The sequence below is a fragment of the Amphiura filiformis genome, chromosome 8, assembly GCF_039555335.1.
Source record: "Amphiura filiformis chromosome 8, Afil_fr2py, whole genome shotgun sequence".
NCBI lineage: Eukaryota > Metazoa > Echinodermata > Ophiuroidea > Amphilepidida > Amphiuridae > Amphiura > Amphiura filiformis.
In genome coordinates this window covers 19,828,116-19,843,799 of record NC_092635.1, presented here as the reverse complement: position 1 = coordinate 19,843,799, position 15,684 = coordinate 19,828,116, and the positions used below count along the sequence as shown (strand labels likewise).

At 39.1% G+C, this 15,684-nt stretch overlaps 1 protein-coding gene across 1 annotated transcript in view; it reads right to left on the bottom strand.

Annotated features, from left to right (window-relative positions):
* Positions 1-15,684, bottom strand: part of LOC140159454 (uncharacterized) — a 31,177-nt gene that overhangs the window by 2,279 nt on the left and 13,214 nt on the right. The window contains exon 2 of the mRNA XM_072182935.1: positions 4,225-6,172. Within this exon, the coding sequence (XP_072039036.1) occupies positions 4,225-6,124 (1,900 nt within the window). The 5' untranslated portion in view covers positions 6,125-6,172. The remainder of the gene's footprint in view (positions 1-4,224; positions 6,173-15,684) is intronic.

The window sequence follows — 15,684 nt, the reverse complement described above, 5'->3', positions numbered from 1 at the left end:
GCTCTAATTGACTGTACCCACCAAGTTTGATGCTCATACTACAGTTTTTACTAATTTGACCTCAGCTGACCCCTGGATGACCTTGAAATGACCTTCCAAAATTTGGCTCTAAATGTCGACACAGAATACTTTGGTCGACAGTACCCTCAAAGTTTCATGCCCATACAACAGTTTTTACTAATTTGACCTCAAGTGACCCCTGGATGACCTCGGATGACCCCAAAATGACCTTCCAAAAACTTGACTCTAAATGTTGACTGTACCAAGTTTTTTGCCCATACAATTTTCAGTAATTTGACCTTAAATGACCCCTGGGTGACCCCGAAATGACCTTCCAAAATTTGGCTCTAAATGTTGACTGTACCTACCAAAGTTTCATGCCCATACGACAATCTTTAGTAATTTGACCTCAGATGACCCCTGGGTAACCATGAATGACCCCGAAATAACCTTTTAAAAATTTGGCTCTAAATGTTTCACCAAATTTGACCTCAGATGACCCCACGACCTCCCTGGGAGGGGGCCCCGGGACAGGATGACTTAATGAACATAAACTTCTTCTTGCCATGACAGAACTACACCCACCCACCGAGGTTGAGCCCCATACGACCTACAATGGCCTCACATTAGCAGTCACAGACACAGATCTGCAGAGAATAGCGTATTATTATATACTATCTCTAAGGACAGCTATCTCTTAGGTTCACTACAACTAACGTGTAAGTTCAATGGAGATGAAAATTTCTCTATCTCTAATAGATAAAAGGGTTCACTATACCTAAACAAGGCGGTTCTTGAACCAGGAGTCTCGCCTGCTTTCACGATTACTTTTGGTATATAGAAATGAACCTGCAACAACCCATGATAATTACCCCGAAATGACCTTCCAAAAATTGGCTCTAAATATTGACTGAAGTTTCATCCCCATACAATAGTTTTTACTAATTTGACCCCTGGATGACCTCGGATGACCCCAAAATGACTTTCCGAACATTTGGCTCTAAATGTTGACTGTACCCACCAAGTTTCATACCCATACAACAGTTTTCAGTAATTTGACCTCAGATGACCCCTGGGTAACCTCGCATGACCATGAAATGACCTTCCAAAAATTTTGCTCTAAAGTTGACAGTATCCACCAAGTTTCATGTCCATACAACAGTTTTTAGTAATTTGACCTCAGATGACCCCTTGATGACCTCGGATGACCCCAAAATGACCTTCCAAATATTTAACTCTAAATGTTGACTGTACCCACCAAATTTCATGCCCATACAATAGTTTTTAGTAATTTGATCTCAGATGACCCTGGGTGACCCCAAAATGACCTTCCAAAAATTTGGCTTTAAATGTAGACTGTACCCACCAAGTTTCATGACCATACAACAGTTTTTAGTAATTTGACCTCAGATGACACCTGGGTGACCCCGGATTATTCCAAAATGACCTTAAAATCTAATCAAGTTATGTCACTGTCAGGACTCGATTTACAGGGGTTTTATATGCACAAATGCATGTAACTTTGGCTCTGTGCATGTAGAATTTTGCCTGTGCATGCAAAAGTTTGTGAAAAAAATCAGTCATGCATGTAAATTTTATTTTCTAAATCGACCCCTGGTCACTGTACCCCATACAGATCTCCAGATATCTTTTTACAGGGTATTTTGCTTGTTATCTTCTGCCTTACTCCCCTCCTCCCCCGTACTGCCCATCCTGCCTCCCTGCACTTTCCTCCATCACTGAGCAGCTTGACACACTTGCCCCTATCACTGTCCAAAATTGCGGCTTGATACGTCAAAGCATGGCGAAATACATAGCCTGAGAGCAACTTAATCCAAATTTCAAGAAAACATTTGACCTCAAATGACCTATGGTGACCTTGAAATTATGTGACACAACTTCATAACGTAAAGACCTTCATACTTCACCTATGGCCCAAATTTCCTTGCAATAGGATCTGAACTGCATTTCATCTGAGAGCATTTAATCAAAACTTTAACCAAATTGTCACACACACACACCCCCACACATACCTACATACGGAAAAGTAATTACATAGTCTCCTGCCTTATCAGGCGAGACAAAAACTGTCTGCTACTTCTAAGGTTCAATATCACTAATTCGGAATAAGGTTAGCTACATGTAGTTCTAAGGTTTGATATCACTCATTTTAAATAAGGTTCGCTATCACTAATTTTAAATAAGGCACGCTATCACCAATTTTAAATAAGGCCTGCTATCAATAATTTTAATTGAGGTTCGCTATCCCTAAGGCTCGCTATCACTAATTTTAACACTATTTCTAATTTTAAATGAGGCCCGCTATCTCTAATTTTAAAATTAGAGATCATTGATCATGGCGAACCTTATAGCGAATTAGAGATAGCGGGCCTTATTTTGAATTAGAGATAGCGAACCTTAGAGATAGCGGACCTTATTTGAAATTAGAGATAGCAAACCATAGAGATACCGGGCTTGTTAAAACTAGAGAAAATGGGCCTTATCTAAAATTAGTAATAGCGAACCTTAGAGTGGTGAACCTTGTTTAAATTAGAGATAACGGGCCTTATTTAAAATTAAATAAATACCTTTATCGAACCTGGTTCCAAATTAGCGATATCGAACCTTTAGATATAGTGGACATTGTTTGAAATAAGTGATAGCAAACCTTAGAGATAGCAAACCTTAGAGATAACGGTCCTTAAAATAGCGAACCGGCGCCTAATTTCTGAAAGTAAACTGGGCTCAAAAAGAGACTTATAATTTTTCACAAGGTCATATCTTAAAATTCTGCTGTCCATGAATATGAATCAAAATGACACACATGATTACTTCAATACTCTAAACACTGTACTGGTCAGTAAGCAAACAGTTGTACAACTGACACAACAGCAAAATACACTGACATGGAACAGCTTCCTGGACCACATTCACAGCCCAAAAATTGGCACTTAACACAAGAAATCTGTGAGTAATATGTGGAATAGTGTGGAACAAGACCAGTTTCTTGAAGAAAATGTGTTTAAAGTAGAAACAGCCCATTCCACACTATTCCACTTATTCTTTTGAAATTATCACCTGTGTAAGGATCTTGTACGCATTCTCACAGATTTCTTTTGCTGGGTGCCAATTATTCGCCTGTGAATGTGGTCCAGGAAGCTAGCTGTTCCGTGTCAGTGCATTTTGCTGTTGCATCAGTTGGACAACTGCTTGGTTCCTGACATGTGTGTAGAGTAGAGTATTGAAGTAAAATAATCCTGTGTGTAATTCATTCTGGTTCATTTTTTAATATGGAAAAGATTCAAAAATATTATCAGAGTATCTATACATGAAGATATCCAATTAATTCAAAAGTATATCAGTTACTGTTAGAACATTGTATTTGGCAAAAAATGGGTACAGTATGACTTTTGTACAGTGACTATTAGAAATTGTCCTTAATTGTCCCACTTCTGAAGCTTGACAAGTTTGTCCAGTTATATAAGATTTACAAGTATTCAAAATAAGGTACAGTATATATCCAGGAACAATATCACGGGTTGATGGGATCAAGTGTTTAAAAGTTTATTCATCACACCAATATTTCTAGCAATTGTTTTGGACACACAATTAATGTGATAGGCAATCGTCAATTAGTACACCTAGGAATTTGGTATGTCAACTCTCCAGCGGGGTTTTCTGCTTTAAAATCATTACGTTTCGTTACCTGGAGAGATTTGATCATGTAAACCTCCTTTTTCAACCAAATCGATGGTAATAACTCTTGTAGTGAGGGGATCAACATTTAACCACAAATTGCCTCAGGCAAAACCCACTTCCTGTGAACCAAATACCACACAAGGTCTTTTTTATGTAACTCATTGACCCATTTGTGATATATACTGCCTCTAGCTATAATGACATCCTTGTGATCTGGTCAACTCATTGACAAATACGAATCTCGGAAGCAAATTCAATTTTTGATCAATTCTCTCCAGGTAGGAAAACGTAATGTGGGGCCTTTTTCCCCCTTCACCCCCTCAAATGCTCTTTAAATATTATGTTAAACATCATGAAAGGGTTAAGAAGTTTTAGATATGTTTTTTTAACCCCTTCAGGAAAAAGCTTTAAAACCATGCTCTCCAGGCAGGTCAGTGCATGTCGTGTTCCAGGCAGGTATATCATGTACTCCGACACCATCACTTGATGCAGAGCATTTCTTATGAGACTCGGACTGATAATTTCATTTGGTGTGAGTACTAGTGTGCCTTGTGAGACTGCGCTTTTCTGCAAAGCATTTCTGACAAAACTCACACTGGTAGGGTTTCTCTTTGGTGTGAGTTCTGATATGTCTTGTCAAATTACTTTTCTTAATGAAGCATTGCCCACAATACTCACATTGCACGGATTTATCTTTGGTATGAGTTCTGATGTGTTCTTTGAGATGAGAATTGTTTCCAAAGCATTTCTGGCAAAATGCACATTGGTAGAGTTTTTCATTGGTGTGAGTTCTGATGTGTTGTTTGAGATTCCTGCTTCGTGTAAAATATTTCTGACAATATTTACACTGAAAGGGTGTCTCTTTGGTATGAGTTCTGATGTGGTCTTTCAGAGAACTTTTCCGTGCAAAGCATTTCCCACAATGTTCGCACTGATAAGGTTTCTCTTTGGTGTGAATTCTGATGTGTTCTTTGAGATGACAATTGCTTCCAAAGCATTTCTGGCAAAACTCACATTGGTAGAGTGTTTTATCAGTGTGAGTTCGGATGTGTTGTTTGAGATTGCTGCTTCGTGTAAAATATTTCTGACAATATTCACATTGATAGGGTTTTTCGTTGGTGTGAGTTTTGATGTGTTCTTTGAGATTCCCGCTTCGTGTAAAATATTTCTGACAAAACTCACACTGGTAGGGTTTCTCTTTGGTGTGAGTTCTGATATGTCTTGTCAGATCACTTTTCTTAATGAAGCATTTCCCACAATACTTGCATCGAAATTTATCTTTGGTATGAGTTCTGATGTGTTCTCTGAGACACCTATTTCGTACAAAGCTTTCCTGACAATATTCACACCGATAGGGTTTCTCGTTGGTGTGAGTTCTGATGTGTTCTTTGAGATGAGAATTGCTCCCAAAGCATTTCTGGCAAAACTCACATTTGAGTGTTTCAGTGTGAATTCGGATGTGTTGTTTGAGATTCCCGCTTCGTGTAAAATATTTCTGACAATATTCACACTGATAGGGGTTCTCTTTGGTGTGAGTTCTGATGTGCTCTTTGAGATTTCGATGTCGTGCAAAACATTTCTGACAATATTCACACTGATAGGGTGTCTCATTAGTGTGAGTTCTGATGTGTTCTTTGAGATGCGCATTTTGTGCAAAGCGTTTATGACAGTGCAGACACTGGTAGCGTTTCTCTTTGGTATGAGTTGTAGTGTGCCTTTTGAGGCCGCCATTTCGTGCAAAGCATTTAAGACAAATGTCACACTGATAAGGTTTCTCTCCGGTGTGAGATCTGATATGCACTTTCAAATAAGAGCTTTGTGAAAAGTATTTCTGACAGTACTGACACTGATGATGGCGTTTATTAAAGGACTGAGTTCTATTACATTTGCAAACATGTATTTTGAGGCCATGCGTGTGTGTAAAACATACCCCACAATACTCGCACTGATAGGGTTTCTCTTTGGTGTGAGTCCTGATGTGCACCTTTAGCGTGCCCGCTTGTGAAAAACACTTCTGACAGTACTGACACTTATAAGGTTTCTCCATGGTGTGAATTCTGATGTGCACTTTTAGAGTGCACGCATTTGTAAAACATTTCTGACAGTACTGACACTGGTAGGGTTTCTCTTTGGTGTGAGTTCGGATGTGCGCTTTCAGATTGCTACTGGATGAAAACCATTTCTGACAATATTCACACTGATGTGGTTTCCTTCCATAGCGTCTATATGTGACATGTTCTTTCATCCCATATCTATGGAAAACTTTATCACTCTGGGCACCCATGCCTTGACAATGGTTAAGGTGTGTTTTACATCTTTTCTTGTGTCTACGTATATGTTGTGAAAAGTTGTCAAAAGAGTAGAACATGACCCTGCAAACTGAACATATAAAAGGTCTTAACATTGTTGCCCCCTTTGTTGCCATCCTTCAGTTATATACCAGGGTATCACTCTTTCAGCTAGGTTGATCGACCTGTGGAAATATGAAACAAATTGTCAAAGACTCATCTGAGTTAATCTGTGATTGAATAAGTACATATCCTTACTATAATTCACTGGAATCTGTCTGTCCATCTGATTGTCTGTCCGGCTCTTTTCTCGAGACTAGGGGAGTAGGGGTCCCACGTTGCTCAAACTTGGTGGGTGGGTGCATCTTGACCCCAGGCAGAACCAGTTTGTATTGGTTAGTGAGTCAAGGTCACCCGAGGTCATCCAGGGGTCTTCTGAGGGCAAAATATTTGGACGGTCATTTTGGGGTCATCTGGGGTCACCCAGGGGTCATCTCAGGTCATATTACTAAAAACTGTCATATGGGCATGAAACTCAGTGAGTACAGTCAACATTTAGAGCCAAATATTTGGAAGGTCATTTTGGGACCATCCAGGGTCACACAGGGTCATCTGAGGTCAAATTACTAAAACCTGTCGAATGGGCATGAAACTTCATGGGTACAATCAACATTTCTAAGATTTTTGGAAGGTCATTTAGGGGTCATCTAAGGTCATCCAGGGGTCATCTTAGGTCAAATGACTAAAAATTGTTGAAAAGTTTTCACTGTGAACTTTTTGTCAGACCTATGGTTAAGAGAACATAGGTCAAGAAAGGTAAAAATTTCAAATTGCTCTTATGGAGCTCGAACTTGGCGGGTGTGTTGACCTTGAACTAACAAACAAAAGTTACCATGGTGACCTTTTTGTCAGACCTACGGTTAAGAGGTCATAGGTCAAGGTTTTAATTTCAAAATGCCCCTTATGGAGCTCAAACGTGGTGGGTGGGTGGACCTTGGACTATCAAACAAAACTTTCCATGGCGACCTTTTCGTCAGACCTACGGTTAAGAGGTCATATCGTCAGCCTGCCACGCTAATTGTCATTTTTACATGTTTCTCATTTGCAATTTTGATTTTCTGAGTAATAAACCCATAATAAATCAAATTTCCAGCCGCATTCTTCATTAACTTGAGGAAAACAACAAAAGAGATGTATTCCACAAGTTAATGAAAAATGCGGCTGGAAATGTTGATTAATTATGGGTTTATTACTACTTAAGGTAAAATTTCAAATTGTCCTATGTAGCTCAAACTTGGTGGGTCGGTGGACTTTGGACTAACAAACAAATGTTTCCATGGTTACCTTTTTGTCAAACCTACGGTTATGAGGTCACAGGTCAAAAAAGGTAAAAATTTCAACTAGCCCCCATGGAGCTCAAACTTGGTGGGTGGGTGGACCTTTGGACTAACAAACAAAAGTTTCCACAGTGGCCTTTTTGTCAGACCTACGGTTAAAAGGTCATAGGTCAAAAAAACGTAAAAATTGCAAATTACTCAAACTTCGTGGGTGGGTATAACTCAAACAAGGAAGCTCAGGTCTGCATTAGGTCATGGTCAAAGGTCAGGCCAAATTTCAAATTAATGGCGAAAGGCTGGTCAAAATGCAAAAAGCTGCAATTGAGCTCAGCTGTGGGGACAGTGACCCTAGCCAAAGGACACACCCTGAATTTGAGATCTGCAAAAGCCAATAACCATGATATCCGAGAACTGTGAAATACAAGGGAAACAGGGGCTGAAGTCTGAACGCAAAATGTTGAAAGGTTTAATATCGGCGCGTCAGCCTCAATGAAGGCCTTTGGTGCAACATTTTTACATTATTATTGGTTATTTTGGAGCATACCTTTAATTTATATGCATCTATTTATAGGATTTTTGACAGAGAATTTGACAGAAAAAGTGGCTATAAGTATAAAACGCGTTCAAATTTCATTCAAAATTTGTGAAATAGGCCTATGGATCCACTTTCGGGTGCTTTTTTCTCCCCTTTTGATATTTTAAGACCAAAGGGGGGCTGCAGCCCCCAAAGCCCCCCCCCCCGGCAGGTGCCTGGGAAATCCATAGACCGTTCCAAGCTCATACCGGGAGCTCATACAATAAAAATGCACAAGCCTGGATAGCCAATGTAGGCTAATACAAGTCCTCTTGGCAGAGACATGGCTGGATGATGTTGTATGGCTATGGTTTTGTAAGTCCAATGGATATAAATGAACAATTGAAAATACTGTTTCTGTATTGAAAAACACAAGAGCTTCCGGGGCCTTCGCCCCCTGGACCCCCACTAGGGGCCCTTAAGCGGGCCCCTGGTCCCCACGCCGTAAGGCTCGCACGCTTCGCGTGCTTCGAAAATTGCGCTTCGCCCAAGCGCTTCATTTTTTTAAAAAAATCAGTGGGGCACCCAGCTATTAAGGGTTTACCGTCGTAACTAAACCTATCGACCAAATTTTTTTTAATTGACATATTTTGTACATTAATATGTGTAGATAATAAATCAGGAAAAAAACAGGGGGTGCCGGACTTCACTTTTGAGCTACAGCCGGTTTAAAAGAGGTGTACATTTCCAAAAATCTCTGTACACTTCAATGGCAAAATCAGCAATTTGCCCAAAATATACCACCTTTTGCGTTGTATAAAAAAATTGTTGAGACGATTTTTTTAAAATTTTATAAATGAAAAAGAAAAAGTTCTGTAAAATCGCGCAAAAAAAATTGGGGGTACCGGACCTTGTTTTTGCGTAAATTGACCAAAATAAGTCAAAAATGCATTTTTTCTGCGACACCATGCGTAGATAATTGCGTACATGGATATTTTGGTGCGTACCAACATGCTGGTATACACACGCGATCTGATGCCGGATCAGCGTTCGTTTACGCATATGGCCACAAAAAAGGAATTGTCTGTTTACGCAGGAAAGTTTTCACTGTAAAAAAAGTTACCTAAGAAGTGTCCATAATAAACAATTATAATGATGTCGACTATAAAAGACTTCATGAAGCTTTAAAATTCTTAGCCTAAATCTAATTTGGTGTAGGCCTATTTTGGTCATAAACGGGTGTAAGAAAGACTCCCATTCTGTAAAGATGTTGGGCCAAAGAGTTATCAAGTTACACAGAGAGAGGAATTTTTAGCTTTCACCATGTTCACCTGACTCGAAGTACCAAAAGAGGATTTATTAAACATGGTTAAACCGAAGCGTTTGACACCATGGGTGGAAGTGTTTGACTATAATAGGCCTAAAATTATTATAGGCATAGGCCTACTTAGCATGCTTAGTGCCGTTTACCGAGAGGAACACTTTTTTGGTCACAAAACTATACGGAGTTATCTTGAGGTGGATTCATATCATCAATGGTTGAGGTTCAATTAAAGCAAAGTTAAACACTGGTTTGCCTATAGCTGTAGCAAAACGTCTGGCCAATTGTGATATAATTTTTGTAAATGTATGACACATTTTTTTGAAACTGAATAGTTTTGATGGTGTTGTCTATATCGCATGTATTATGAATTCAGTGCACGAAGTAGGTCTTTACCAGTGGCGTACCGTGGCCGCCCCAACCCCGGGGGCTGAAGAAAATTCAATTTTGCCGCCCCCTTCCTCAAAAGCCCGAAAAGGTTGACCCAATTTTTTTTTCTCGGTCGTTTGAAAAAGTGAAGAGCAAATGTTGGCAAATTAATATAGGACTGTCTACAATAACATTTTCACAACATGTTTTTGATTTTGTTGTTGTGTGTTTCATTATAAAACGTTCTACAAACATATAAAAAAATAATAATAGGCCTATAATGCAGAGGATGATTTAAGGAAGCCCCATCATGCACTGCAAACGTGTTATCACTAGAGATTCAACTGCCAGTTTACTTTTCAAATCCCATTGAATTCTGTGCAAAAGATGTTGTTTAAGAATTGTGCGTGTGTCATTATTACTTGGTCGATTTCAGAACAAAAGTGATGTATGCATAAAGGATAATACACACCTTCTGTAGGTAACATAAATTGTGAAATCGACTAGCATTTTGAATGCGTTTTTATTGTAAATATATCAGTCCAAATTCAAATTTAACCATGCCCGTCAATGCAATGTGCGAGCAGTGGTGTCATGTTCACTCACACAGCTGTGCTAACCGCAAGTCAACACAGTGGCGTGGTGGGAAGTGCTTAAATCATCCTCTGAATATAATGGTTACACAACATTTAGGCGAAAATATTATTAAAACCAATTTAACCAACACTCGTTTAAGCCTAATGTTAAAAAAAAACCTGATTCTGTGTTTGTTGGGTAGGCCTATAACTTCATACCATCTATTGGACCCTACTGTCGAAGGCCTACTTTGAGGGAGGGGGTCCAGGTCCGTTATTAGTGGAAGCACGCTGGAAAGATTTGGTTTGTACATGTTGTATAAATATATTAGAAACGGTCACCATTTTGCGCTCAGCAAACATTGTTTTCTTTATTTTGTGGCCCTACTTATTACCGGTGCGCAAAAATAGCATTGACACGCACATCACGCATCGTTCTTTGCGAAGTCTGCAACGCAACGCCGAGCACGACGCGGAGTACGCACACGTTGAAAACAGGCCCAATAGTCAAGTCGAATCGGGTGACAACGGAATACCCTTAATGCCCGCGGACACCCAAAACCAAAGTTACGCTACTGAACCAATAACTATACATATATGTGATAAATCACAGTTTGTAGTTTACAGAATGATGTAATTTACAACCACATGAAGGTGATTCGTGATTGTACAACTATATCAAAAGTTTCACAATATTTTTTACGGGATGAGATCAGAGCAGATCAAAAAGTGCGGGACAGAGAAGTGAGTAGGTATTCATTATTAATTCATTATTAACCATATACCATGCTCCTACTGCAATAAAATCCCTGAAAATCAACAGAAAGAGATTTATGATATATTTAAAACCAAAATTATTTATTTATATATTAAAGTTGGTTCGAAATCAACATTTTATTCAAAATAATGAAATATTTGGCCAGCAATTGGTTTTGAGCGGAGTAGGGTAACGGGAAACAAGGAATCGACTTTCATTAGCCTTACCTGTACGTGAATGGTGGGAACACTCAACTTTGTGAACTAAGACCTGGTTTTTTGGCAAAATAGGGGCTTGATGAATCAACATTTTGTGGGGGTCTGTGAACTAAAATTGGGCATAGAGACTTTGGAGCTAAAAAAAAAAAATCATAAAAGCCGGGGACTCACTAGTTCACCACGTAAACTTGTATGGCTCAAAATTCGGACTGCTCGCCATTAAGTTTACTGCTTTCTGTGTTTTGAAATTCGTTGACGTTTTAACGATCCCCGATTCCCGGTCGATTATTTTAGCTGTGTCACATCACATGCATGACGCTGGTGGGTACCAACCAAACTTCAGAAGAAAAAAACCTCGATCGCCGCGCCGATAACGATGTGATATGGGACTTACATAGGATTACACAGAGATATTTCTTGCCAAAATTTGACCATTTCTAGGCAAGTTGGCCCTACTTTGTCTGCATTATGTGAAAAAGGACAGTCTTAAGTAAGTATAAGTGCAACGCTTTTGATGTTTTGATGTTTCGGGAGACTGGGAGGGATCATAATAAAAAATGATGGAGCCTATTCTTGACTGTGTAATATTCCTTCCAAGGGCGTAAATCGGGTGGGGACAGGGGACACGTCCCCCTCACTTTTCAAAGTGGGGGGGACACAATATCAAATGTCCCCCCCCACATTTTGGTCCCCACCCCCAAAAAAAAGGGAAAGGAGAGAAGAGAAAGGGAGAAAAGGAGAACAAGAAAAGAGAAAGGGAGAAAAAGAGAAGAGAAAAGGGAGAAAAAGAGAAGAAAAAATGTTAAATTGCACGTAATTGAGTAGGCCCATCACTGCCCATACCTAAAAATATGCACAGCCGGGTCGATCGTAAGTATAATATATTATAGGCCTGTGATTATTTTGGGCAAATTGCTTGAAGGCGGGACCACGGCCCAAAAGCCTGTACTGCGGGCCCGTCGATATGCAGGGCCCGTCACATTTTATCACCAAAGTCAGTTTTAAGACGGATTCAATGCTGATTTCAACATCAATCCATGCATGCTTTAGGGCGCGTTCTCACTATGACTGTTTGATACCAGGACGTGGACTCGATCCTACATCGAGTCCACTTCCAAGCATAGTGAGAACGCGAAATAAGTGGTCTCGATGCTACATCCAGGATGTAGCATCGAGACCACCTCATTGAGGTAGTCTCGTACCTAGGACGTGGTATCAAACAGCATAGTGAGAACGCGTTTACAAGTGGACTCGATCCACTTATACCGGAAATTATGGGCGGCCATTCATGTATAAATAAACGGTTCATACAAAGACAAAATCATATGAAAACCAACAAGGAATTAAGAATAGACCATCAAATTTAACGTTAAACGACCACATACTTTAGTAAAACAACACAAGAATAAGGCGCTTCGGCCAGATGACACGACGCGACGACGAGATGAAACAACGAAACGACGACGAAACAACGAAACGACGACTAATGTAAATTAAACGATAGAGGGCGCTATTAGTCTAAACAACCATAGACATACCACCTAGACCTGTAACTGCCCATCCCTAACCATGGCAGTAGGTGAAGCCACGTATCCAAGGTGATTTTGGTCGGGTGGTCGGACGCGGAGAAATAAGCGTTCATGTCTGGAACGAAAAACGCGATCGTTTGCGTGATTGCTGCGCCGTTATCGCCCGCGTCAAATGCAACATGTTCTGTAGACGCGAACATGTCAGCTTTTTTGCGTCCGGGTTGCGTCCTTGTCAAAATCGTTGCTAAGCAGTGTTGACTTCACTACGCAAACCAAAGTTATAGGTCTAGGTTCTTGTTTGTCCAGTACGACGGCAACTTTCGCATACGACCGTTAAAAGGTCAAATTTTACCGGTAAGGACTTTGGTGGACGACATTTGCCCCCGTGGGTATGAGGAATGATATTTTTTCCCGCTGATTTTTAAACAACTTTTTGACAGTTCATTACAGAAAATAAAAATCATCAATCGACTGTTAATACGTAAAAAATTACATGAATGTTGACTTTGTTTAACTTTTGATACCAAATTTACAAATCTGAAATGCCATCATCGCCGGAAGTCATTTTGATGTGTTCACTGCTTGGGTCACGGTAAGTAATGTTCTCGTCATGTTTACATTATTCAAGAGGTGTGAATTTGCCGTATAAAACAAAATAACAGTTAGAGAATAATAAAATATAAAACTATAATATGTTAATTTTATGTTGAGGTGAAATTTGTGAGCGGCGGACTCTCTTATTTGCAATAAATTGGAATTATAATCGAGGCTCCATGCGGACCTTCGTCGACATCGGTCAACGTAAAGGTTGCCGAATTCTGCGCCGTGTATGCACAGCGTACACTGAACTCCCCGACTGAAATACTCCCGGCGTACTATAAAAATCGAGAAAAATCGGTAGAACAGTGCTGATTTTGTGCAAATTAAACACATGTTCATTTCCATGTGTTAAATAGCGTCGGGGTTTTATGTTATCAAATTATTGTTATTTAATTGAAATTAAATTTTTTTATAAAGTTTTGTCAGTCATGCATATTGCATGTCAATTTGTCATGATAAATTGACAACAAACAAAACGAAACATGCATGACATATTTACTGCTTTCCTTTCTGGAATGATCTCTGCAGTATTAATAATGGTCATCAGGGCTGTCAACTCTCACGCATTGGCGTGCCGCGTGAGTCTCACGCATGGCGTCACTTTCTCGCGGTCTCACGCAGGTAGTATAATCTCACTCCTAGGTGTCTGGGTAAACAACAACGCAACGACGAGACCAATATCGAAACGACGACTAATATAAACGACGGACTAAGCATGTCTTTCTGTACATGATAATGCAGGGATTGACATGTAGGTCTGGCATTAAATGCTGAGCATGGATAAGCGACTTATGTGTCTTATTTACTATAGGCCTAAATATTGGCATAGGTCTATCATTCGTAATCATTAATAAAAACTTGCCCCCCGATCAAACGTAAACCTCCCCATTGAAATACACACAAAAATAAAGAAAAATCCTCGTCTACATTTTGACACTTTTTCTATCCTACAATATTTTAAAAGTATCCATTGGCTTTCCTTAGACCACGTCACCACTTCCATACTTAAACATCATATAAATGAGCATCATCATTGATAATGTATGAAATTGGCTAAAAATGACATTTTTGAAACATTTCTCAGTAGAGGGTCTGTGATTAACTTTTTTAAACATTTAAAAGCAATGGTAAAAACTGGATTGTAATCATTGTTGTAAGCATTGAAGTTTAAGTTCATAAAAAAGTATTTTATTTAGTGAATCGCTGAATCATAGCAGGATTATGATGATGATATTCGATATACATGTTATGATAAATTATTCCATAATTATTAATACATGATTCTATCGCCAACATTGCAACACCCTGAGTTCTGTATGCAACATATTGGTTGGGTCAGGGTCATATTACTATTTTTAGTATGTGCAAATGTATTGAGACATGAGATGACCATGGGACTGGAGTTACAATGTATGTGGAGAGCAAACGTCGCTAGAATAATCCGATAGAAAAATCATGATCAAAATCACGGTTCTGCAATGCGTTTTCTCTTGACTTGCCAAGTTGCTATCATGATTAGCTATACTTTTGGGTTTTGTGTATCGTGTAGTAATTTAAAATTCGATTTAGCTCTACAGAGCAGATATCATGGTTAATATTAGTAGGCCCCGGGAGTAGGCCTATAGTTTTATTCAGAATTGTCTTATTGAAATAGTAGTAGATTAGTTAATAAATAAATAAATAAATATTAATTAATTAATTAATTAATTAATTATTCATTCATTCATCCAATCATTCATTTATTTATTTATTTATTTATTTGTTTCTATAGCTCACCTGTAATGGGTTTGAGCACTTTAAATTCTAAAGTTAGTCACTTGTAAAGTAAACTTGTTATAATACGCCCCCACTATTTTTAGTGGTTGAGCACTCTCGACTACTTTTGGAGTAGAGACTGTTCTGGTTGGCTCGGTTCGTCATGATTTTGACACCACAGAATGTATATACTCGTATAAACATTTCTGTAAATTTGAAATCATGACAAACTATCCGTCTGATGATCAGTTTACCCAATGATCGTAAGTGAGGGTATTCCGTGAAACTTTAAGTAACGGTTGCCTTGCCAGAGGTCTATACTTTGAATTTGTTTCTATAGCTCACCTGTAATGGGTTTGAGCACTTTAAATTCCAAAGTTAGTCACTTGTAAAAGTAAACTTGTTATAATACGCCCCCACTATTTTTAGTGGTTGAGCACTCTCGACTACTTTTGGAGTAGAGACTGTTCTGGTTGGCTCAGTTCGTCATGATTTTGACACCACAGAATGTATATACTCGTATAAACATTTCTGTAAATTTGAAATCATGACAAACTATCCGTCTGATGATCGGTTTACCCAATGATCGTAAGTGAGGGTATTCCGTGAAACTTTAAGTAACGGTTGCCTTGCCAGAGGTCTATACTTTGAATTTGTTTCTATAGCTCACCTGTAATGGGTTTGAGCACTTTAAATTCCAAAGTTAGTCACTTGTAAAGTAA